The sequence below is a fragment of the Ambystoma mexicanum genome, chromosome 6p, assembly GCF_040938575.1.
Source record: "Ambystoma mexicanum isolate Mex_15411 chromosome 6p, UKY_AmexF1_1, whole genome shotgun sequence".
Classification (NCBI taxonomy): domain Eukaryota; kingdom Metazoa; phylum Chordata; class Amphibia; order Caudata; family Ambystomatidae; genus Ambystoma; species Ambystoma mexicanum.
The window spans coordinates 1499843009-1499870103 of NC_090935.1; the positions used below are offsets into that span (position 1 = coordinate 1499843009).

Genomic DNA, 27095 nt, shown 5'->3' on the forward strand with positions numbered 1-27095 from the left:
GTATCTCCGCACTGTTAGTCTTATGGACTGATCAGTTTCCCTATTACAATGAGCAAAAAGACAAGGGAAGCAAAGTTATAAGGCTTTACTTACCTCCAGAAAGTCAGGTCATGAGTCCAGCAAAGCAAAAAGAAAGTGTCCCATTGAAGTATATGGGAGGAATGCAGCTAAAAGCAAATCTTTCCCATCAATCTCCCATGGTGCTTTGCAGTAGAAAGGCTAAAACGCTTTTCTGAAATGAATAGCTGCCATTTTATTTTGCTTAATTCTAGCGATTCCTGCAGTAATACCGAGGGTAGCAGAAACAAAAAGGTCTCAGAATTATATTTTGAAGGGGGAAAGCGTTGTATCCAGTTCAGGCTACAGGTGGGAAGGGTCACAGCGGACAGGATGTGCTGTTTTGGGTGCTTTATGGTCTTTCCATCTTATATTTACCATCGAAGGAAAGTACCATCGAATTTCAACCAACGAAAAATATTTCATCGAATTCCCATACATAAAGTGCAAAGTGTTTATGCATCGAAACCCTTTAATCGAATAGGGTGTCATTATATAAACACTTTACATTTCTTTGCATGGAAATTCGAGGAAACATAACGTTACAGGGAGCTGTCCAAGTGCTGAAATCTCTATTTGTAACACTGGACAACTCCCTGTAACTTGGGGTATTTATTGTTTATTGGGGGTCCCCCCAAACCCTCTTCAACACCCAGAGGCCCCCCCCCAAACCCCACTTTAAAAATGTAACCCTTGTCCAGTGCTGAAATCTTTAATATATTTCAGCACTGGACAGCTCCCTATAACTTGTGATATTTATTTTTTATTCGCTCCCCCAAATCCCTTCAACCCCCATGGCTCCTCCACCCCTACCCCCCCAAACCCAATTTAAAAAAAAAATTAATTAACCCTTTCCTCAACCCATCCATCGAAATTCATTCAATGAATATGCATTTGGATGGAAATGCGTTTGAATGGATAATTTCCGTTGGATTTTAATTTGATGAAACAGTTTTCTATGGAAAGACTGGATACCGTTTGGTTTGGGGGTGGGTTGGGGAGCCCATTTGGGAAAGAAAATGTTTAGCATATCAAACTGAAGAGTGAAAGGGGTTAATAGGAGAGGATCAGAGAGGTAGAATACAACAGAGTGGGAGTTTAGGGGGGGGGCAAGAAAAGAGGGGTCACATGGTGAGTGCCAAGGAGAACGCAGAAGACTTTTTAATTTTCGAGCATTTTCCTTCAAACGTAACATTACCATGAGAATGATTATCAGGAAAAATGGCTGTGGTGATAGAGGATGGCATCAAGTTATTGTAAGCACAGGAAATGATCACTGGATTCAAAAAAGAGAATAAAGGGGGTATAATCAATAGCCTATGGACCACTGGAACTTGGTAGTAGTCTTGTAAGCCTGCACTGAGGTGGGGAAATGGTCCTTTTTAAATAATTAGTGCAACATGTACGGTGGACATGGCTGAAGGCCATGGCCAGTGGACCCTGAGGCCACCGGTTAACTCATCTGTGTTTTTAATATCTGTGGCAACATGGATAATGGGCATGGCCAAAGGCAGTTGCCACTGGCCATGGCCGAAGGGCAATGGACTCTGATGCTGATGGCAATTGGTATGTGGTGGTTTAGAAGGAACAAAATAGATAGTGGTAAGTTTGATTGACCTTGTTTTTGGTACAGAGTTAAGGTGATCTGACTTAAATCTGACAAAATCCTAAAAAATTCAGTGGATGTGGAAAGTGATGGGCATCTTAACTCACTGTCCCGTGGTGCACATCCCATGAGCACAAACAACCTATCACAGAAGGGAATCAAAATGAGGTACAAAATGACATAATGGTGGACATCGACCAGGGAGGACATTATTTAAGGTGCCCACCACTTCCCACATCTGCCGAATTTCAAGGGTCTTCTTGCGATAAACCAGATCCACGTAACTTTCTCTTAACTTTTTTCCACAGAATATACATTGGGTTGAACTATCAAAATTAGGTCGTATGAATTTACCACAATCTATTTAGTTTCTACTAAATCAACATATACAGATTTAATTACAGGAGCCTATGCATAAACCGGATTGGATGCTTACAGGTAAATCAAGTATGTGTTCTCCTAGCCTCTGTATTCTGCTTTACCTGTGAAATACAATTAATGTGTGTATCTAATCATGTTTATATTGTGCTTACAATATAGATTGTCAAAAGAAATGTGTGTATCTGGCTATGTGTCCTAGTTGCTTCGTTTGAGATGATGCTTTCATTAAATTGCATGAATTGTGTTTTGGACAGCCTGTAAGAAGACGTGCTCCACGTGTGAGAATGCATTCGAATGTACCACCTGTTCTGGTTCTCTGTTGATGAAGTCTGGAAACTGCGTAGCGTCATGTGGCGATGGATACTCCCAATATCAGGGAAACTGTGCAGGTACTGTCACACCAAAAATTATTTGCAGGTTTATGTTAAGCATGCAAACATGAGTAGCTTAAAGTATTTAAACATTATTTTAAAGCATTTGCCACCTTTTAATATGATGAAAGATGCACGCTTCATTAAAGCAGTAATCCCATTATGGGAAAAGGCTATAAAATGTGTGCTTAGGGTGTTGATGTACGCCTGTGCAGACCTAGAATTCTTGCTTAATGATGCCATAATTCGCAGGTTTCCATTTCGTTCAGTGCAGGTATCTATAAAATACCATTTATTTGACTTTGAAATTATTTGAAATAAACAATTGCTACAATAGTTAGGTCTGGTCAGATTCATTAAATCTAGTTTGAATTCACAGAAGGGTGAAATGTAGCAAAACCTGACCACCTTGATGGAGCAGGACCACACTGACAAATCCCTCTGTGTCTTTGACAGAACTCCTTTAAGATTCGGGGTACTACGGCCCCTGTCTTCCAGCTCTGTTCTGCTGCATCCTTAGGCACCCTGATAACCATGTCTCTATTCTCCCATAACCCCACTGTGGAAACATATTCCACTGTCAGGGACGGTTGCAAAACCTGACAACACTGATGGCCCATGCCTACCTGAATAACACTTGGGTGTTGGAGCAAGTTACAAGTCTGGAACCCATTAGGGATCTGGCTCCTAATGGAAACCTACTTGTGGCTGATCCTAATCTCACTCACCAAGATGCAATGTACATGAGGAGCGATGAACTTTATAAATACTATATAACATAGCCTTCACACACACTGCCAAATATTGTAATACCCAGCATACCGGCAATGAGTACAAATTTTGCTCGCAATGGTCGTTTCATGACAGGACTATCTTAACACCTTTGGCCCCAACAGGCCTGCAAATGCAGGGGTGCCAGATCACTGCCGTGGACTGTTGCTTCTCGTATTTATTTATTTATTGTTTGCTTGTTAGGCGCTTACACAGCAAGTAAAAAATCCTGTGCACATAATTTCTGCCACCAGTACACATTTCCCCTTTTCCCACATCAATGTACGTTTCCAAATATACTTGGCTGCCAAGACATTTTTGGAACTTTTCCTCCCCAAAACAACACCCTCTCTGCCCTCCCTCATCCCCCCAAACACCAAGCAGGGTCATGTCAACCTTTCCAACCTCAACATTACTAATCTGCCCTTGAACTTGGCAGACCTCAATCAAACTTACAACAACGCAACTTTGCATGGGGAGCTGTTGCTGAACTCCTTGCTCGCATATGTTACCAAAACCCTCCACCATTTGCCAGGATAGTTAACCATAATCATGTGCTGTAGCACCCATTTCATAGTCATAAAGAATGGGGTAAGACCAGCCATGTCTGGCCCCTCCCCTCAAGCGTGAGCCAGAAACCGTTATATGCCCACTGGTCAGGCCAGGATAGCCATCGTTATCCCGGCTGGGTAAGGGAATGTTCACCTCGATGTAAGCCACTGCTTCCTACAGTTTTGGGAAGAACAAGGTCTCCCCATCCCCCCCCCCCCCCATATTGAAATCGTAGTCGTTTTGGAAGAGCATCTCGTACTGCACTCATCTGTCCCAGAATAGTTTTTTTAACTCCAATCAATGATCTGCGCCCCATCTGGACTGCAGTGGAGACGTCCGGGTGTATGTGCACAGTAACTGACTCATAGCGGAGGGGGCCTTTCTCCCTAGCTAGGTGCAGAATGAGGTCTTGGTCACAGTAGTTTAATGGGCACACTATCGACTGGTGGGCTCTCTCCTCTACAAAGAAAGTCGAGAACGGCAGATTGCCAAGCCGTTCCTTGAGCAAGGCCTCTACTGCCATTTCCATAGGGCCCCTGCCAAACCCCTCCAGCAGCCCAACCACACGTATGTTGTTTGCGCGGGGGGGGGGGGTTCATGTCTCTCCAGTCCCACTCCCAGCATGCAGGCACGGCAATGATGATTTGTATAGCACGGCTGTCACTGGGCCCACCCGAGGAACTCCGCGCCTTCCACAGCACATCTGCTGTCAGCGGGCTGCAGCAGCCCCGCTCAAGCCGCAGGCCTCCTCAGTTCCCGGTGTTCGCGGATGGCCTTTGCCTGGCGCAGGGACGGCGCACCCGGCTAATTCCACTCTTTTGCTTCCCATAAGTGTGGCTGGCTACGGGTTCCCATCTGGGCACCATCTGGCTCAGTTATCAGAGGCTATAGGGGACCCCAGTCTTCCGGTTTGGACTGGGTGCTCCCCTCGGATTCCGGCACCACTGGATATATATATGAAGGCTGGATGGGTGGCAATACGGGTCTGCAGCCGCGTTCAAGTATCTGTGGATCGTGGAACTCAAGAAGAAGCAGCCATATTGCAGGCTGCACAACAGCGCCCCCCTTACTAAGGTGCCTCACAACCACATAGTTCAGATATAGTCTCCTCAGAAACCAGCAAAGGACTTGGCCTTTTTACCAAAACAGGCAAGGCTGATGGGAAAGGTCACAGATTCTACCAGTCTTAAGGATCCCGACAAAGGACACTGAACGCTCACTCACCCCTACACACCCAGACACACGCCAAAACACATGCAGGAAGGCCTGTCACCCCTTACCCCATGCAGCAACCTCTAGTAAAAATCCTGTAGGGAAACCACCTATCAACACTGAAACATCTGATCTGGGACATAGCATATTGCCCACCACCCTTTCAAACACACAACGTTAAGGGATGTCCTCTACACATACGGCACAACTGCTTGGAGTCTCACTACAAGATATGCATAATATGCCCCAACCCGGAAGCCTAGTTTGTGAGAAATCTACTATATTGTGGAAAATATTTCATACATCCCAATTATTGAGGAATGACAACCCATATGACATACAAACTAAAGTTTCAAACATTTTTTTTATAAAAACACGGTAGTTATTTTGGGATAGATGCCAGTATGGTCTAGGGTTTTATAACACAACTTGGAATTCCACTCTGGTAACAATCTAATTTAATAGTGTTAGGATGGGGCAAATAGTGTCAGAATTCTTGGAGAAATTATACAATAGGTCCTTGGCAAACTGAGGTATTGTCTCGCTCCTTCAGAGAGTTCTTCCCCAAGTAATATTCAGTTGGCTTTCCTCTGCAAAAAGAAAGTGGTTTGCAGAAACATCTATGGGCATTAAGGTTTTTATAAACAAACTAAATAAATGTTTATCCTAAACCAAAAGGTTTAAGTATTGGGCAAAATATAAAGTGCCAAGAATCTTTCTTTAGTGGGGACACTGGTCTCTCCCAGCTTCTCCAAAGTATGCAGTCTAAGAGATAGGGTGTGCAGCTGCTTCTTGGTTCAAACACAGTGTCACAGGGTTATTGAGCAAAGCCAATTCTTTGCCACATTTACTCTTCACTGCAATCTAGCTCCCAAATCACTGTTTGTAATCCATCCAGGGGGGTGGTTGCCTAACCACCTTCTGCCTAATAAAGGGTTGTTGTGCCACAGTTCACTAATAAGTGTGGTGCACTTTGTCACTCTCTGTAGTTGATATGGTGGAGATATGAGGCCTTTCTCTGTCTCAGAAGGGGATAAGGCACCCGCCACACTCTTGGAAAGGACTATGTTGGCCTTCTTACGCTCAGCAAGGGCTATAGTGCTCTTGCCACTCTCTCGGTAAGAGATATGGTTATCTTTCCAAGCAAACTATGGAACACTAAATATGCCAGGCAGTTTATTATGTTTTTGGCCGGCGTGTTTGCCTTCGAGCACATCCCTCTGTTTTCATTCATCACTCGGTTTAATATTAATTCATTATTGCCTGGTAGAATTATTAATTTATTTACAACAATCTGTTCAATGATCTTAGGGTACAGTTCGTAGAGATGTCCCTTTAAATGCCAAACAGGCCTCTGGATGGGTAAACATTGGTTATATAATTATTTAAAAGCTCAACAGGACCTTGCCAGTCAGGTCATAAATGGCCAGTTGTTGGTGTTGTGTGTGGGCCATGTGGTAGGCATATGTACGATAGTTGATGATATTGGCTGCATTGACGCCCTCTAAATGGCTAATCTTTCATTTGACGGATTATGTAGTCCACTGCTCCCGCATAACCAGAATATGCAGAGAAAAGCTGCTGGGAAATGTGTTCATTTGCCCCCGAGGACAGAAAACCAATTTGCTTCAGTCGAGGATGGCTGCATTTTACAGCAGGAAATAAAACCACTAATGAATGCTTACCATTTAATAATTTGTAATTCAGTACCATAGTCCTCGGGTTAGATTCTCTAACACTCGTGTAAGTAAAAAAAGCACAGAGAATGTGCTGTGTTTTTGGCCCTATGTGAAATGTGCATGCCATCTTATGCACAAAGGCGATTTGCATATTTCTGGTTTTGGATACCGCATTTTGAATGGTGGAGGTGGGACTTGAAGCTGTGTTACCTAAATGATGGTATAGACATGTACTCCGATATTCCACTGTGTTTTTAATAGGTTGTTTCTCAGCAGCATGTTTCCCACGTAGCCCCAACTGTACATTATAAGGAAAATAAGTCCTCCAGAAGGTAATCTATTAATTGCTACCGTTAATCCTTGTTAGGGAGAATTCTCAGAAATGTGCTAATTCCCTCCGCCTTATAGACCCCCAGCACCTTGCTGGATTTTGAGGACTTGATTTTTTTAAAACTGGGGAGAGTGAGACCCTTTTCCCCACTCTCTCATGTGTTTTAATGTGATTTGAACTCTGTGTTTCTTTTGGTTGTTGAGTCTGACAAACTCCATAGGCATCATCTTTACATTGTGTCACACAGCACCTTCCGTGCACTGACACAGGAAGTCTTTCAGATTTTCCAAGGTTTAAATACCTTCTCTGGGATAAACTACTGTTTCCCAGAGCAGTAAAGTGAAATTGACTTTACTTACATTTGTAACTTTCTAGACCCAGCACACACTATCTTACAGTGCTCAAGGGGTTACTTAGTATCCCCTTTGTCTAGCTTCTCATGTAACATTTTTATGTTTCCCTTTCTTCACTGAATGGCTGGTGGCAGTGGTTTACTTTTTATTACCATTATGGGATTTTTTTTTAAAACCTTTATTTAATTCTGACATGGCATTTAGGCAATAAACAGACATAATATAGTCATACATTTGGGTGAACAATGCTAACTTGAACGGCTTAGTTAAATGGAAATTGCACAGTTTATCAGTTTAGCCCTCAGTATTCCTAAAAGAGAACACATCTCTCAAGCAAGAAAAAATGCTCACTGGCTATCAGTTAAAGACCGAATCCCTTTCAAGATTCTCTCCACCGCACACAAATGCATCAACCTAACCGCACCCTCATACTTATCGGACAGACTAGTCAGAACTCAATCCACTAGACCCGCTAGACTAGAGTACACCAACCAACTCACAGTACCACGAATTACCAGGGCCAAGGCAGGAGGAATAGGATTCCCCTACCTGGCACCCAAGCTTTGGAACACGCTACCCACAGCCCTCAGAGCTGAAACCTCTCTCCATGCCTTCCGCAAAAAGCTAAGAACGACTCTCTTCAACTAGCTGCTAGCTCTCTGTATGTACTTGTTCACAGCCTTGCCACAATGCCACTTCATGCTGTATATGTTAACATGACCACTGTAACTAAGAAATGAACATCTACTGTAACTAGCGTCACAATGCCCATGGGCGGCTGTGCGCTTCATGTTAGTATATGTTTTACATGACCACTGTAGCTAAGATATGTACATCTACTGTAACCAGCGCCACAATGCCCACGGGCTGCTGTGCGCTTAACAAATTTGAATACATAAATAAATCACTAATTAAGTCTTTCTAGTTGTCCTCTTCGTCTGAGCTTGATGCCTGGGCTTGTAAGTATGTTCTCAATTGGGCCCATATGTCTTTGGGTCTGGAGTGGGGTCGTACCCCTTGCATCTCCTCACTTTCCTGCGTGAGGGCCAGCTGTCTAATCCATGTTTGGAGCGTGGGGGATGAGGTAGACTTCCATTTCAGGAGTATTTGCCTCTTAGCTACCGCTCCCGCCACTGCGAATAGTCTGCACGTCTTAGTTGAAGCCTTTCCAATGTCTCCAAATAAGTATATTTGCGGGACTGCCGGTATGTGGACCTTCAGTATGTCACTTATCTTTTCCGCTACATCTGTCCAGAACCGATGAATTGGTGGGCAGTTCCAATACATGTGTATTGCGTCTGCTTCAATTGCCCCGTGTTTGGGGCACCCTGGTTGTTTGGTGGGGTCGAATTTGGCAACTTTTTTTGAGGTGATATGCAGTTGATTTAGGATTTTGTATTGAATTAGGCGGAAACTGGTGTTGATAGAGATGGTTTTCGTATATCTGCAGTAATGTGTCCACTGTTGTTCACTAATTTGGATGTTAAGGTCTTCTTCCCACTTGGTTCGCATTGCGTTGGTTGAGGGGGTATGCAATTGTACTTTCTTGTATATTTTTCGGAGACACTGCTTTTACACCCTTCCGGTGTGAGAATATCTGCAAGGAACTTGTGTATCGGGGGTTCTGTAGGAAATGATGGCCAGATTACTGTGCTGAAACTCTAAATTTGTATCGATAGAGAAGCCCCTGCAAGGACGACTTCTCCGTTTGCGTTGGTGGGACCAATCAACTCCAAAGTAAGCCACCTGGACATCCTCTCAAAGCTAATCGAGTTTTCACTGCCGTTGCTGCTGGAACCGGATAGCTAAGTAGAGGAATACCAGTTTTTGTGCATTGCTTTTAAGCTGGCCAAGAGCTCCAGGAAGATCCTCCGGACTCCCAGGAAGCAGGACTGGCCGAGCCTGAGCCCCCTCAACAGAGTGCGGGACCTCAGACGCAAGGAAAGTCCATCTCGACAGCCAAGAACTGCGGTATTGTTATTTGCGGTAGACGCGAGGAGCTGGAACACCGAAGTGCCACTTGTTTGAAGATTGCCGGTTGCGAGCAGTGACTGTCCCGTTGGAGTGCAGGAGTCCCCAGATGTCCTCCCGCTTGTCCCCATGACTGAGACCCAGGAACAACGAGATCTGCAGAGCTGCACAGGAACAGAAGTCATCTGCTACACTTTTTTTTTTCTTCAACCTAAAGGTACTGTAAAGTCTAAGAGAACTTACCTCTTGTTGTGTAGCCACTTGTCCTCATTGGAGACATGCTTGGTTGCATTTGTAGAGTTGCTATCAGCTTCTTTACCTCACAAGCCTAATCAGCTTGTGGCCCTACTTTGATTTCTTCTATTTTACCAAGACTTTTAAAACATTGGGACATACTTTCTACTTACCTGCAATAAGTGCTTCAGTTCACCTTGACTTTTGCTAACTTAAACATTGGCTGGCCTGACTCCCTGAATGACTCTTCTCTTCTTTAAGTGTTTTTGCCTTCCTTAAAGGAAAGGGTTAACTGACTTTGCATTGGGGGGTTATTGAAATTACTTACCTGCTTTAGAATCATTGTATGAATACTTGTTTTATTCTGATCTCTCTTTTCTTTGACATTCTCCTAAGAAAGTCTAAATGCAAACAGTGATATATTTATGTCCCCAGCACCCTAGCAATTGATGTCACCTGAGGGTGTAGGTAGTGTCTGTGAACCATCCCAAATGGGTATCTACTGATTTAGAAAACTAAGAGTGTGTATTTTTGAAGTATATTTGTGTGTTGCTTTATATTTCTCCCTTCTGAAGAAGGCTTACTATAACTGACTGATAAATAAATTAATAATTATTTAATCAGGAAACCTTGTGTGTAAGAGTTTATTTGGGCACTTGTCACTGTGAATCTCTGTGTAGCTCCCCTACAGCTCACATTTGTCCCTCTTGAGAGAAACCTTGCTACTCGACTACACTACCAACCTGTGTAGTACAGACTTATACCAAAGGTTGGGTTCCTATTGCCAGGAGGTCAGGGTTGTTATATTGCACCCAAAGGGTACTGCATTCAATCTTGCCTAACACTCCTTATCTGAAATCTTGTTTTATTGCTTGATTTATAACGATGACACATCAAGGAGCTCCCATTGCCATTTCCATGGTGGCCATCTTAAATCTTTAAGAAAAAACGGTGACGCTTCCCAAATATGTTTGCTAATTTCAGCCATTTAGCACCCCTATGTTATCCCATTGTGCTAATTGCAATTATCTGCTTATGGCTACAAAACATATGGTAAGGAGCATTTCTCAGTTTGAATTTAACTTGCGCTCCTCCGGTTGCCCTATATCATTTGTTAAATATCTCAATTAACGTTCTTGCATCATGAATGTGCAATAGTTACATAGTATATTAAGATTTTCTATGTTAATATAAATATTAAAGTGATTTTTAATATTCTTCAGTAATATGTGATATGATTTATTATTGTGGTAATAGTGGACTAATCTAGAGTCGTTCATACATTTTTTTAGTTTCGGAACATTTCGATGACTGTCATGACTTCATGAGAATTATTTTTGTGCTATACACATTTGTGATGGGTGGATGTTGCTTAATTTAACAAATTGCTAAGGCGGTTTTTGCATGATCCCCCAGTGAGGGCTGCAAAATTACTAGGCTTTAGGTTGGGTGAGTCCACCAAACCCAAAAGGAAGCCAAACCTCTATAAGATCACTTGACAAGTCAGTCGGGCTTAATTCAATGGAGGGGACGTAGGCTGACAAAAAGGTACAATAGGTCTTCACACTTATGCATCACATTGGTGTAGTGAAACAAATGCACCTTTATTAAGTACTTCTATTAGTTAAAGAAGTTCTATAGTAAACAAAACATGCAGTAAAATACCTAGTACATTAAATTGCCATAGAAAACACAACACGCCCCTATACTAAACTGTAGGTCCACTATTTAGCGATAGGCACATTACTTGTAACAACAAGAGGTGGGAAGAGAAGGCAAACAGACTTTAAAACATACAGTTACAATTCTCAATACTGGACCCAGTGTTGTCAAAACCATCAAAGTCACAGTATTTCTAACCCCCAAAGAGACACAGTATTTGAATAATTCAAATGTCCACCTCAGTCAATGCAGGCTCTGGAGGATGGCAAACATTTCAAAAACAGAGCCTGAGGTCATCAAAGACAAAATACGTTTTGGGCTAATAGCCCTAACATTACACTGCAGGAGAAACCTATTTGCAGTATCAGCAGAATTAGCATTGGTGTAATCAGACATACACATTAGCTGAAGTGTAGGACAACTTTAAACATGCATATACAATCACAGGTGCAAGCTAAGATTCCAGTCTTTGACCTAAAACTCCCTGGACCCGAACTTAAGGCAGGACAAATGTGTAGGGGCAGGTAGGTACCCCCAAAGTCACTTTGCAGAGTTTCAGCTGAGTACAATGTTCCTCATAGTAGCAAATGGGACAAGGTCAAGACAATCCACATAAATGGGGAAAAAGGCAAGACCCAGTTCTAACCCACAGGTGCATATATATCATCCGCCAACTTGGGGGGGGGGGACCAGAGGAGACTCCAATGAAGAGTTCCAGAGGCAGGTGCGAGAACCAGGAACCCAAAAAGATTCAGCAAAGCACGAAGAGCCCCAGTGGAAACTAATGAAAAAATGCAGTTGTGACCCAGCTGCGAATAGTCTCAACCACAGACCACTCGGACCTATGGGGGTAAGTATTGTAAATTAACCCACCGCTCCAGGTCCCAGAAATACATACTCATGGTGTTGGTTCCTGAAATGTCAGTTCCGGGAAGGCTAAAAAACCCGGTAAGTACAAAGCTTCCTTTCCAGGGGAGGTTTCCCGGAGGAACCCTTGGCCAATGATGAACCCAATGAGAGAAAAGATGTGCAAAAGGCCTTCCTAGGAGAAGGACATCACAAGCCAGAAGCAAAGTGGCAGGGAAGACTTTGTAAATGTGTGGGAACTAGGCAAAGCAAGTTCTGGCTTGTCAAAGAACAGAGGTTGCCATGGCCAGGACTTCAGTGGGAGTGGGAGCGACCCAAGATGGTCCCGAAGAACAGATGAGGTGGGGTGTTGGGCTGTCATCACCCTTTCAGTCGATGGCAACAACATGCACAAAGACGGGAAAACCATTGTGGTAGAGCGGGACGCTACAATAAAATGGCCGGAAGATGGTCCCAGCATGGAATACCTGGCCCAACACATGCGTGGAGTCAGCCGGAGGTTGGAGAAGGGCCAGTAAGGGCTTCAGCAGCCAAATATCTGAAGAGAGGATCAGCCCAATATAGCCAGATCTCGTTCTTAAAATGCAGCAACCATGTGAAAATGGTGGAAAATCCTCCAGAAAAACAGGTAAGTAAACCTGCTTCTTTCGAAAATCAGAAAAGAACTCCGTTTAGGAACAGTTCCTCCCCTAATTGTAACCACACACAGACGTTGGCCTAAGGCAGCCCACCAATCACACTAGGGACTAAAACAAAGGGTTAGTTGGCTTGCCAGTCTGATTGGCCCTTACACCCACTGGTCAACCCAAACCACTCCAAGAGGATGTTATATGCCGAACCCTGGATCACAAACCGCGTTCACATGTTAGTCCTGCCTCCTGGTTCCCCTAAACAAAAGAAACTCCTAAGCATGTCAGAGTAAAACTTGAAAAAATACATTGGTACCCTAATGGTTACTAAAAGGTACATTGCTCTGCCAGTGCAGTGAACCTAAATACAAAATAGATTTTGCCATCAGACTACCTCATAAAACCAATCACCACAGGGCACACATGTTGTGCTTAAGAAACCCCCATGGTTCTTAGAACCTTTTGGGCGGCCTAAGACCATATACTCCGAAGGAGTCAAAAACGGTTACATGGGGTAGAGGAGGTCCAGTGAAAGTCCCTCTGACCACCAGAAATAGGCCAGTGATCCAAAAAAGGGAAAAAGCTAAAACTTAAGGGGACCCAAAAAAAGGTCCTACAGACTAGTCACCAATTAAATTCTATCTTAGCACAAAATGCTAGAGTTTAAGGCCTTTGCTACATACAAGCCTATAAAGTCTGGCAGCAGGCTGTTGCCACCTGGCGCGGCACACCCATGAAGGGATTATTGCTTTAATATATGAGAGTTGAAGTGGTAATGCCTGAATAGGGGGAGCATGTATGCATACACAAAAACAAAAAGGGCTGGCTTTACCAATGCTGTTTTATATGAGAATGGAGGCCTTAAACAGATTGAGAGCCCTTTGAGAAGAAGCATACAAAATTTACGGATTTCACAACTCACCGATTATATTATAAACTGCGAGTTGTGTCATCAGAAATGAACGATTGCAAAAAACGATGCTATGCGGATTATATATCTATTATGCAGCACTATGCATTACAATGGAATGCGTGCTCAGTAGGAGCCTTTCCTGCTAATTGAGCTGATAAAGTTCTCATCTGCCATTGTTACAGCTTTATAGTGCCGGGGGCTGTTTTGGAGTGCAGTCTTGCACTGCCCAGAGTTTTAGAAGACTGTGGTCCTAGATTGCAGACCAAATGGCATGTTTAACCTACAATGCAGACTGACACGCATTCCAACTATTGCATGCCTGTATTGAACAGGTGCCAAGAAGATATCGCACAATCAATGTCATAACAAGGCAAGCGGCATGGAGGTCGACTTACTGTGATGCTGCAGGAAGCAATGCGCATGGTTGCAGGGTGGTGTGTTTGTATCTGTCGGTTGTTAGTTTGGATGCACATGTGGACGTGTAGTGTACCTGTTGGCGGTCTTCGTGGCACTAAGAGTTAAGCATGTGCTCAAATTGTGGGTGATGGTAGGGAAGCCCTTGTCCAATTGAATAACACTCTGTATCAAGCCTCTGAAATGTAAAGCGCTATGTTGTTTGCACATAAATAGAGTTCTAGGTTTCCAACATACATGATCCCTGACATAATCCTTATATCTGATGTGTCTGATCTAAATAAATCTAAATAAGTCACATTAAATCCTTTTTGAGATTGCAGTTGGTGCCTTTGGTGTGCAGCTGCTGCCCTGGGTAGCATCACACTATTTTAGGACAAGTGTGTGGTTGGTATTTGCTGTGGTTATTTATAGAAATGCTTCATGTATGGTATGCGGTACAAGACAAATGATACAATCAAATATCATATATCATCACAGAAAACCGTGCATTGTCGTGTACAGTTTACAGTAACATCATGCATTGTAGAATGCAGTGAAAATAAGTACAGCTATCATGTTACAGTGTTTGTGGTACCCTACCGTTGATGCCAACGTTACATGGTGCTTACTGTAGTGCACTCACAGCAAAAGGTCTTGGTGATTATTTTGGGGAAATTAGTGGCAAGCTTATATGGAACATATTTGTACATTAGATATGGATGTGTTGAAAGATGAGTCATATTTTATATAAATGTAATGTTTTGGAGATGAGAGAAGCTACTCACCATCCTGGTTTTAACTGCCCTATATAAATATGGCAAGTGCTGCAGAAACCCGGGCAAGATGTTTGATCTAATAAGGATCCTGTTTTTGAAACAATACAGTGTGTTTGCCATATTGGCACCATAGCTGTACATGCAGATTTGGTTCCAATTCAGAGATGAAACATTGATTTTTTTTAAGACACTGTGGACTTTGATGAATATTAAGACAGAAAGCAACTTTCAGGCATAGAACAGTCCTCACCAGTTCATTCAACCTACAGACAAGAAACTAGTAGGTCAAGCTGACATCCTGAGGATGTTGGGGGGGGGGGGGGAGTCCACTGTTGTGTAAGTAACATTGTCAGTTGAGTGTTCCTCACCTAACTGCACCACACACTCTCTAACTCATCATCAGTTCACTCAGCGTACTTCAGAATGAAAAAGGCAGTTGCAAGGTAATGCATTTCTAATCCTAGAGGCATGAAACCTGGAGACAGTACTAAAAAGACGAGAAGGGGCTACCCCAAGGTAACAGTGGTGGCAGGGGTAATAATTAATGAAACATCTACAAATGGTCCAACACTGTGTATTGATTATTTACAATTGATTAAATCTTTCTTAAAGGGGTGCGTGTATCCATACTGGATATCACACTGGGTAACTGCGGCATAGGGAGGCACTGGAATTGTGATGCTGATAAAGGACTATGTGGCTGAACTATATTGAGTGCTGGCCTGAGACTTGTTATTATAAAGAAAAGCTCCTGTGCACAATGTTCATGAAAACTGTATTGACTTACTAAAATTGTCGGTTGGTCGGTTGGTCGTGAATACAAAACAGTGGTTTGAAAGTCACATCATCATTTTTTGAAACAAATGTCAACTCAAGAAAGTGAATGAAATGTTCATAAATTTCAACAGAGAAAAGAAAATGGATCCAAACAAACTAGAAACAGAAATGAATCCAAGCCCTAATGGCTGTAGACATATGAAAAGACAAAAGCACCTTCATCAATCAGAACAAAAAACAATTGGCCAAAAAGTTCAGAAAAAACTGGGTGATGCAGTAATATTGAAAGTTGGAAGGACACAAATACATCATCTTTTCAGTGCAATTTGTGTATGAATTTGTCGTTGCAGCTTCCATGTGCCATTACTTTAACTGCAATCAGTCTTAAATAGACTGCATGAATTTTTCACAGGAATGTGTTGCATTTCAATTCTACTTAGAACAATTCTTCGCGTGCAAACAAGTATCCTCTGAGAGTCTAAATCTTCTCTCTGGGGGTGTCATGAGTCCAATCTTTAATCAGTCACACAAAGAATCCAAGTAGTCCCTGTGAGTAAAAATCTTGATTGGGTCTGCCTGTGCCCACTCTTGGGTCTGCCTACGTGGGTGAACTTATTTCAGTCTTGCATAAGGACCCCTGGTAATGCCAATTGGGTCCTTCTGATGCAAAACATTTCGGCTTATGACATTTTGACTTGTGAAACGCCCTCCTCGGGGCACTAAGGAAAACCCTAGGGGGAAACAATGGAATTAGTGGCTCCCTGGATCGTATACCTATAAGAGTCCCTGCTGCCCATTCTTGGATCTCCCTGGGAGAACTCATCCTGTTCAGGACAAGTCAGGAGTTCCTAACATGACATCTCCAGACTTAGTGCACCGCACAACATGCGTCCGGTCACTCCTCCAACTGATGGTTCTAAGGAGCAGAGGAGAGAAAAGAAAAGTCCATTGAGGTATGTATTCTATGGATCTGTCCTCAACTTAGCTTAATTCAAAGACACATCAGACATGTCTTCCTGATAGATTAGCATGAAATGTTGTCTTGGTTAATGACCAAGCTCATGGTTTTAAGGAATGGAAAAGTATACCTTAAGTTAAGTGTTGCTATGCTCGTGGTGGAAGCACCGAAATTGTGCCTTGACCCTGCCCAAATATCAGAATTAGCTTTTGTGTTTCTGGCAGTAATAAGTCTGCCACTTGTTGATGGAATTTTTGTCTGCAGTAATTCCGCCAAGGCTAATTCTGCCAGCGGAATTAGGGCTGATTTTCGGTGACCCCTAATTCGGCAGAGTGGTAAAAGTGGCAGTAATGGATTTACTGCCACTTTTATCACTTACCGCCGACTCATGAGTGCCATTGTAGATCAAGGGCAAACTGGTCTTCTCATGCTACTTGAGATGCCAGTCTCGTTCGATTCCATCGACCATGCCATCCTTATTCAGTGTGTAAATGACAAAGCAATAGTGTCTTAAAACACCTCTGATTGGATTCTTTTTTGTAGGATAAAAACCTTAACACAAGTCTCTTCTCCAGATACAGTTAATTTTGGAGTACCAAAAGGCTCCTGTATACCCCCAGTCCTAGTTAAGATTTACATGGAGCCCCTCACTCTGGCACGGTTTTTTCAGGACTACGCTTTTGTCAGGGAAATCGTCTTCCATCTTGATAGCAGCCATGGTGCCACTGTATCCTACATTCAGACCTTCTTTAATTTTATGGAACAGTTGATATCTAAAAACTGTCTGGGCCTTAATCCATAGAAAACAGAGCGGTTGCTTGTCACTTCCCTACCACATCATCTTTAAATCCTTGAATGTCTACTCGGCTTCGCAGATCACTGGTCATACTATAGACTTTCAACCCCATGTCAAAATGTAAGGTATGACATAGGACTCTACCTCTATGTCCCCACAGATTGACGAAATGCTAAAGAATTCCTACTTTTACCTTAGGCTGGTTCATCAGGTCAGGCCCCAGCTATCAGAAATATATTGTGCAACAATTGCCAGGGCCATTATTGGCACTAAAATGGATTATTGCAATACTATAAACAGGTGTTCCATTTTATAGTATTTGGCAGCTGCAGGTTTTGCAGAATACACATTCATGATTATAACCACTACTCATAGGCATTTCCACATATCGCCTGTGCTAAGAAAGCTACACTGGATACCCTTAAAAAGTGAATTACTTTACAACTCCTAATATACATAATGCCTTGCTTGGTTCAGCACCCCTGTATAGTAAAGAATGCTTTAAGACGCTCATCTCTCCATGTCCACAGAGAGCAGCCATGCGCTTGACAATAGCCATCTGTCCTTTGAAAGGCGCTGGGGCTTTTGGCTGTTCTGTGCTATTGTGGCATCTAATCTGTGTAATGCACTCCCTGCTAATTTACTGAATATTAGTAATCTCCTTGTGTTCAGAAAAAAATTGAAAACCCCTTTGTTCAAATTAATCGTGTTTCTCTTAATTCTTGTTTTAATTCTTCTGTTTCTACCCAGCTTTCTGTGTTTCCTGCTTCTTTGGACTTAGGTGGCCTATGAAAGAGCACTTCAATACCATTAGGTGGTAGTGCCCAGGTGGTAGTGCCCAGGTGGTAGTTTTACTATTTTATTTAGTGTGAAAACATTAAATACAAATTGGCAAAGAAGTCCTCATACCTTGATGGGTTCACCTCTGGGTTACACTGTACATTAGCATCCACAATTACATGGATGAGGAGGATCCACACGGGCTTGTGCATGTATTGTGCCTCAGATAAACACCTGGTTAGAGAATGTCCTCTATCCCCTCCACAGCGTTTTGGAAACGCCAGCTCCCGATTCTAGATGGAGCAAGGTTTCGGGAGAGAGATGTTTGCTCCACATCAATTCCATCCTTGAACTCTCCTGCACAGAACAACTTAGTGGTTCTACAAGCCTTCTTATCATTATCGAAGAAGGAGACCTACCCAATCCTGGCCTTGGTGTATTGTGGGGCTAGGGGAATATTCATTGATCAAGATTGGGTCTTTAAGCACCATATCCCATATGAAGCACGGAGTATTATGCAACCTGTGGAGGGGATTGATGGAAGACCTCTCACTTCAGGACCCCTATCCTTACAGACCAAGGAAATCCAACTTTCAATAAACCATCACCAGGAATTGATCAAATTTGACATCAAGTCAGCCCATTACCCCATGGTACTGGGCATGCCCTGGTTGCAGAAGCACAATCCTTACATCAATTGGGCAGCAGGACCTTTGTTTCTTGGTTCAGAGTTTTGCCTGACACACTGTCTATCCCCGGACCCCTCCTTGATACCTTCTGAAAACACTCCAACAGATCCACAAGGCCCTCTCATGGTTTCAAATGTCGTACAGGTTCCTAAAGCCTACCAGGACTACGCTGATGTGTTTTCAACTGCTATAGTCCAGGCCTTACCCCTCACAGGCCTGAAGACTGCGCAATAGATACAGAACCTTCGGCAGTAATTCCCTTTGGGAGGATGTTCATTCTCTCTGAACCGGAAAAGAAGGCCCTTAGAGAATACTTGGACACCAATCTGGAAAATGGCACCATAAAACCATCTAAATCTCCAGCTGGAGCCTCATTGTTTTTTGTCCCCAAAAAAGACACCCAAGAGCTTAGACCTTGTCTTGATTATCGTGGATTGAATCAATGCACCTACAAGGACCGCTACCCTTTGCCCCTTAATCTTGGATATCCTGGAAGCGGTGAGAGGAGCTGTAATCTTCACTAAATTAGATCTCAGGGGTGCTTACAATCTAATCCGTATCAGGGAAGGAAACGAATGGAAGACAGCCTTTAGAACACCCTTTGGTCACTTTGAGTACTTGGCCATGCCCTTCGGACTTGCAAATGCCCCCGCAGTTTTCCAACGCTTCATGGATAGGGTGTTTTCTGACATGTTGTTCCTCTTCGTCATCGTTTACCTAGACGATATCTTGATTTACTCCAAGGATTCTCAAAAGCACGAAGAGCATGTGAAGGCAGTTCTGCAACGGCTACGTGAACATAAACTCCTGGCTAAACCCGAGAAATGCCTTTTTCATGCCACTTCTGTTCATTATCTAGGATTCGTCCGTAGTCCAGAAGGGATAGGAATGGACCATTCAAAGGTAAAAGCCATACTTTCTTGGCCTGCCCCCACTTCAGTGAAACAAATTCAATCCTTCCTGGGGCTTGCCAATTTCTATCAGAAATTCATACCATCCTTTTCTGAGATAGTTCAACCGATCATTCTTATTGAAGAAAGATACTCCCTTCCTCTGGACCTCAGCCCAAGACCAAGCATTTCAACGATTGAAGATGGAATTTACTCAAGCTCCTATCCTTGCTCAACCCGATATTAATTGACCATTCCTAGTGGAGACGGACGCCTCTAACTACGCCATAGGAGCAGTCTTAAAGGAGGAATTCGAGGATAAACTAGACCTCCCCTTGCTTACCTCTCATGAACCCTGACTTCCAGTGAGACCCATTACTCCGTCTTGGAAAAGGAACTGTTGGCGATCCGCCAAGCCTTCACTGAATGGCGGCATCTACTTCTGGGAGCTAAACATCCTGTCTAGGTCCGTACGGACCATCGAAATCTTCAAGTGCTGCAATCTATGGAATGTAGAAATAGCCGTCAAGCCCATTGGGCCTTCTTCTTCGCCCAGTACCAGTTCCAAATCCATCATGTTCCCGGATCACAGAATATAATCGCAGACGCCCTATCACGACGTCCTGACTATGAAACTCTTGAAGATCGGGCATACCCAAGGATGTTTCCCCACACAATTTTTGTAGCCCAAGCAGTCAGTCTCCTGGAAGAGATACGAGTGCAAACCCAGTCTTCTGAAATCTGGAAAGAATTCACAGGAAAGAATCGATGAAGACTTCATTCTGGAGATGGATATTTATTCACGTCCAAGGCCTTGGTCATTCCCACACAGAGACTGCAACTAAGGATTATTAACCTCTGCCATGACACTCTTCATTCCGGACATCGTGGTGTCACCAACACCCTTCATCTCATACAAAGACAATTTTGGTGGCCCAATATGAAAACTGACATTCAACGGTACATTCAAGCCCTTGCAGTCTGCAATCAAAACAAACATGATAATAAGAAACCGGCAGGCCTCCTACTGCAACCTGCACTACCCTCTAAACCATGGGAGTGCATCGCCACAGACTTTATTGTGGAATTACCACCATCTAGGGGCTATACGACGATCATGGTTACCATTGATTTGTTTACTCACCTGGCCCATTTTGCACCATTGCACAAATTGCCATCCTCCTCAGAACTCGCTGGCATTTTTCTGGAACATATATTTCGAGGGGATTGGGTCCTCCGACGTATTCCATATCTATGACAGGTAATCACCACAGCTGTGCTGCTTCGGAAACTTTTTTCGTCTGCGTCGATGCGCCGTCGTCGAGGACCTCCTCCGACATCCGACGTCATCCGATGTGATAAGTAGGACGCCCGTAGCCTCAGTTCTGTTTTTTCCGCGAACGTGTTGCTTCGTGAATCTCGGTTAACGCCTCGACTCTTTGGAGTTCTGTTCATGGACTCCCTTGCAAGATCATATCAGATAGAGGACCTCAATACATCTCTCAATTTTGGAAACATCTCTGTCGAATTCTAGGAATCCAACGTGCTCTCTCATCAGGTTATCACCCACAAACTAACCGAGCTACGGAATGTGTTAACCAGACCCTGGAACAATACCTTTGTTGTTTCGCCACCAAGGTGCAAGACGATTGGTCGCTCCTTATACCTGTGGCTGAATTTGCTTACAACAACTCTGATCATTCAGCACTCAAGACCAGCCCTTTTTATTGCAGCCAAGGTTTCCACCGTTCAGTTTTACCTTCCATTCTACCACAACCCACACCTGTACCAACAGTCGATTCCTGGATTGAAACTCTAATCAATGTTCACAAGGATGCTAAAGAACATCTACAAAAGGCCCGGACACATGCTAAACATTTTGGGGATATCAAAAGAAGACCAGGTCCTTCTTATGCCATCGGTGATCAGGTTTGGCTGTCCTCGAAACTACTACCTCGGCTTTTACGACCAAACAAACTAGCCCCTCGTTACTATGGTCCTTTTTCCATAAAGGAGATCATAAACCCAGTCTCTTTCCGGCTAAAATTACCAGATTCCTGGAAGATTCATCCAGTTTTCCACACTTCCTTACTGAAACCTTACGTCCAATCTTCCCGGAAATCCTGGTATCAAGAATATGTGACTCCAGGTATAAACAGGGTCAACTTCAATATTTGGTCGAGTGGAAAGGATACCCTCCAAGTGAAAGAACCTGGGAACCACTTTCTAATCTGAATACCCATCGACTACTCAGAAGATATCATCTCATACACCCGGGTAAACCTGGTGGAACAGGTTTTCGGAGGAGACATGCTGTAATGACTCACAGTATGCGCCCCTTCTGGACTTCCTGGTCCTTATCGCAACGGGGCTTGCATTCATTGATACTTCCAACATGGCTGTTTAACGTGACACACCTCACACCAGCTTTCACGGTGGACGTAGAACGCTCTACAAATAGACCACGCCCTGCGCGTCTCAACGCTATCGCTGGTAGTGACTAGACGTGTGCTGCGTAGCTTGTTGAACTGTTCCTCTGTCCTAGGTTCCCGGATCCTTATTCCCCATTCCTTCCTCCTTCTCCTCTCCACCCTGTTCCTGGATTCGGGACGTCCTTAACATCCGAGTATCCTAGAACGCTGAACGCACGCTGGAGTCAGAAGACTCGTGCAGGCTTGTACAAAACCCGATCTGTGCGCAAGAAGATTTCCCCCACGGAGTCCTGCAAGAAGCGGTCCCAGGTGAGACGGGGGGAATTCCATGACACATCTTCTCTTCTGGGGTCAAAGTCACTCTTCCTCTTACTACTTCTCAGCCCTCCCTTCTCTTAGGTCATGGGTCTCCTTCTTTTAGTTTCAAGGGGATCTCTTCCCCCTCACTAGAGACCACCCCTCTTCTGGAACTACCCTCTTCCTCACGGGAAGACCCCCTCTTCTGTGGTTCGATGGGCTCTTCTCCCCCTCACTGGAACATACCCAGCTTCTGGGATTCAGGGGGTTCTTTTCTCCCTCGCTGAACCAAACTCCTCTTCTAGGGCTTGGGGGGCTCCTCTCATCCCCCAGCATTGGAGCAGACCCCTCTTCTGAGGTTCAGGGGGGTTCTTCTATCCCTCACTGGAGCACACCCCTCATCTGGGGCTCAGGGGCTCCTCTTCCCCTCACTGGAGCAGGCCATCTTCTGGGGTTACAGGGGCTCTTCTCTTCACTGGAGCACAGTCTCGTCTGGGCTGAAGGGGTTTCCCTGCTTCCTCAGGAAACTCCTCTCCTCAGCTACCACCACAAATCACACACACACTGTAAGTTTCTCAGCCTCAGTTTTAAAGCCAACATTGTTCTCCCGTTGGCTGAGGCAAACATTTAATTTGAGTGATGAATTGGCTTCCTATTCCAATCTAGGGGAAGGAAGTCTTTCAAAGGATTGCAGCCATCTTGGATTTGTTTCAGTTGAGGAGCTGGTGTTTCTCTGCTGCTTTGCTCCTCTCTTGCCTCCTGTCTGTCCCTCTGCACGGAGGTTCATTTTATGAGTTTCTGATGGTTAAAAGGACATCACAGGGGACAGGAAACCCTCTAGTAAGTTCTCATCTGTGCAAAATCGTTTTCCCTTTGTTAAAGGGGAAGGAAGTACTTGTTTTCTAAAATGCTGCAAGTGCTGGGAAGGGGGAAAGCATACATGCTGATGCTGGGAGGGTTGTGGGGAGTGTCATAAGTTAGATTTTCCCATTTGCAGATCTGCACCTGTTGATTTAGGGGTCTCTCTGGATGTGCTAGTGTTTTGCCATAGCATTTGTTGCTCTGAAAGACACTGCAGAATATTGGATTTCTGAGCCAGATGCACCTTGGGAGATGCAATCCTGAATACCCTGTTTCTTTGGGACCTGGTAGTTTGTAACTAGTTGCACTCTGAGTGGTTAGGAATAGTCCAGGGCTGATCCTGTTAGGCCTACTCTCAGGCAGACAGGGGACTGGATACAATGTTGGCACTGTGCCTTTGTCACAAATGTCAGAGTCGGGTATGTGGCTAAGTGGGTTCCATGTGATAATATCGCCGCAAAAATATCGCCGTACAAAAATGTTGCCATATATTTGTGGCGATATTACCCCATGCAACCTGCGGGGGACACCCCCGCAACCCCCATATGTTTTAAAAGGGAAGGGGGGAAACCCCCGCAACCCCCTCATCCTCCCATCCATTTACCCCATAAATTATCCCCACCAAAAATATCGCCTATGGCCGTTCCTGACGACCATATGTACGGCGATATTTTTGGTGGCCATAATATCACCTGATACCGCTCAGTGGACTAATGCATCCACTACAGGGGCCTGCGTTTGACCTGATGGTCACAGGTTCGAATCCTGGCAGGTCCACTCAGCCCCTCATCCTTCTGCAGTTGGTAAAATCGGGACAATTAAGTTGGGTAACAATAAAACATTTATTATCTGTCAATAGCGCCAAGATACCCCTTTGGTGGTGAACGTGTGCCCTATAAATACACCTGTTGTGTGATGTTGAGAGTGTGACTTTGTCACTAATGGAAGTTGTCACAATTAACTCAAAACCTTCCATTCATCTCTTTTGTGAATTTAGTTTATTTCTACAAATGCAAAATGGTATGCCTTGACTTGGGTCCCTGGCTTGCTGAATTCTAAGCAACCAAACTTTATCTCATGCCTGAGGGCCAATAGGGTGAACCATGTCTGGTGGTGTATGTGATGCCCGGTTGAGGGCCACCACGGCTTTGCATATTGCTAGTCTTGTCTCTGTAATGGGGCGTTCTGGAAAAATAACAGTGCTTTGGAGGGTTGCTCAGAGAAATGGCAGTCGTCACAAATAATTCAAAAACTTCCGTCCATCACATTTTGGTTACATAAGTGAAGTTATGCAAATACAGTTGCACCGACTGGAACCAGGAATGAACAGGAGTCTTAACAGCGCACTTACTCTATTAAGTCAATTACTTTGCAATGAAAATAATATTGAATTGATTACACGAAAGAAGTTGCTGTTCGCTGGAGGACTCTGGGCGGCTATCCTGCACTACATTGAAAAAATTGTCTCAGCCCCCTTTGGCACGCTATTTCAACAGGCCCCCGCACGCTCCAGAAGTAGCTTGAAGTAGCTGTTCGCTGGAAGACTCTGGGCGGCTATCCTGCACTAAATTGGTAACATTTTAACCTGGCGTCCTACTCGACCTAAATGGACTTTTCTTGGACTCCTATGGATACTTACATTGCCATATATAATTATATGTGCTACATATGAATTGTAGTAGCTAAATCTACCTTTTATACACTTTTTAGGAAAAATTGGCTCTGCCCCCTTTGGCACGCTATTTCAACGGGACCCCGGGTGCTCCAGCACGTGCGCTTCAGAAGTAGCTTGAAGTAGCTGTTCGCTGTTCTCAGCGAAACAGCGGTGAAGCGTTCTTTTAAAACGTTTAAAACGTCTTTTAAAACGTTATAAATGCTACTTGCCGTCATAAATTGTGACCATCTAGTGGCTCCTTGAACCTAATGGACATGCTGGAACCTAAATTTGTGGATAGATTGTTACAACAGCTCTTGGTTTTATGCCTAATCACGCTAAAAACAGTGAGTATCTTTTCCACGAAACGAGCACAATAAATGTGTTAGAGATGCTCTGACGCTCTATTAGTGTGTTGTAGTATACTATTCTGTTGTCCTTTCAGTCAACGCTGACACTTTTGTCATTTCTGTTACATTTGTGTATTGTGATTTGTGAAATTGAGTTTTGGCTTGCCTACTCGCCCATCTGTACGTAGTTGCTAATCTCGCACTCATATAACAGAATTGATTTCCTTTGAACATTTGATCTATACACTTCACCCCTCAATTACGTCATGGCCGATCATGCACGTGAAATTGAAATGCATAGAACTGTGAGAAAGAGACATGTATGCATTCCAAAGGTAATATCACATGTCCCTGCTCAAGGAAATCACATAACGGCATATTTTTCCAAAAATGCCCTTTCCCTGAACCAGGAATCTCTACCTAAAGATACTTTACCACCTGTGGTAAATGAGCAGCGCCTTGAATCAACTGATGATCTTGTCACCGAACTCTCCAGTGAGTTGGGCTGTGTCAGCTCTAAACTATTGAATGACATATTAGGTGGCTCAATAGTCCCTAACCATGTCTCTGAAGTGATAGAAGATGCTGCCTTCAGTTGTGTAACAAATTTGCCTATTGATCCTGTAAAGATCTCTTCCAATGCCGCTCAAGACTCAGTTTGCGGTACCCCCTTCAATGTCTCACGTCCCGTCTATTCCATGTACTATTGACCTATCGAATTCCAAACTTGAAGAAATGGAGTTGGAATACCTAGGCCAAGATCTTGATTTGTCTATTGGTGAGCCTATGGCTACTCCCTTATATTTCACTCCCCCACCAAAACCTATAAGTTTGCCGGTTTAAAAAGAGCACTTTCCAGCTGACACCATTGTACCTAGATTAAATAACCTATATCCTGTTGATCCAACATTGAACACTTTACCATTATTCAAGTTTAAATCCACCAGCAAGTCTTCTAACCCTGTGTATGCACTTACTAAAAGTGCGGTCACTGACTGCGGCCCTAAGTTGGATGATGGTGAGAACGATACGAGCATGACTTCAGATGAGAAATTAGAGTCCTTAGAACTCCTCCTCTCTAGCTTACTAGCAAAATGTACTCTGTTGGAATCTAAAATTGATATCCAATCTCTGCTAATTCATTCAAGCTTTAGAAGGAAATGTGGCTCTCAAAGTACGGTACAACCTATTTCTACACCGCATATTCCTCCCCCCACTACGACCCAGAATAAGACCCGAGTGGCCTTACTAAGTGACTCTCTGCCAAAGGGCAAACACCAGAAAACAAACGGTACCTTTCAGGCTTTTATGTATCGGAATCAAATCGCAAAAAGAATACATAAAACCAATGGGACTCAAGGGTGTCCACCTCCCAAATTGACTCCGGTGAACACTCCCAGTACGACCATTCATGTGGACCCTATTGTTACCATAGTTAACCCCTCTCAGCTCAAGATACTATCACCTAAGCCTACTAAGGGCCCTCTAGTAGTCGCTGCAATTTCGAAAGTCAAGAAAATACGTTCCAAAAAATTGGCATTACCAACAGCCGCCGGCCTTTCTGAAGAAAGGCAATTGACATTACCTAAAGAATGGATTAAAAATCATACTGAAATGAGACACCCAATGTACTTTTCCAAACTCAGGCCCATGTATTGCAGCAAACCAGTCTTACATGGCAGCCCTACAACTGACCCAAATTGCCGATATCCAATCACGAGATCCTCTAAACATAGCAGCAATACTAAAGTTATTTCATGAGTTAGTCTCCTTACGAGTAATAACATCCAATGACATCTATTTAGTGGATCAAATCGAGCTGAATAATCACTACACATCGAATGTGTGTT

The 27095-nt window shown here is 43.7% G+C and overlaps 1 protein-coding gene across 1 annotated transcript in view; it reads left to right on the plus strand.

Annotated features, from left to right (window-relative positions):
• The window catches only part of FRAS1 (Fraser extracellular matrix complex subunit 1), a 1618415-nt gene that overhangs the window by 494447 nt on the left and 1096873 nt on the right, over window positions 1-27095 (plus strand). The window contains exon 14 of the mRNA XM_069626341.1: window positions 2299-2433. Within this exon, the coding sequence (XP_069482442.1) occupies window positions 2299-2433 (135 nt within the window). The remainder of the gene's footprint in view (window positions 1-2298; window positions 2434-27095) is intronic.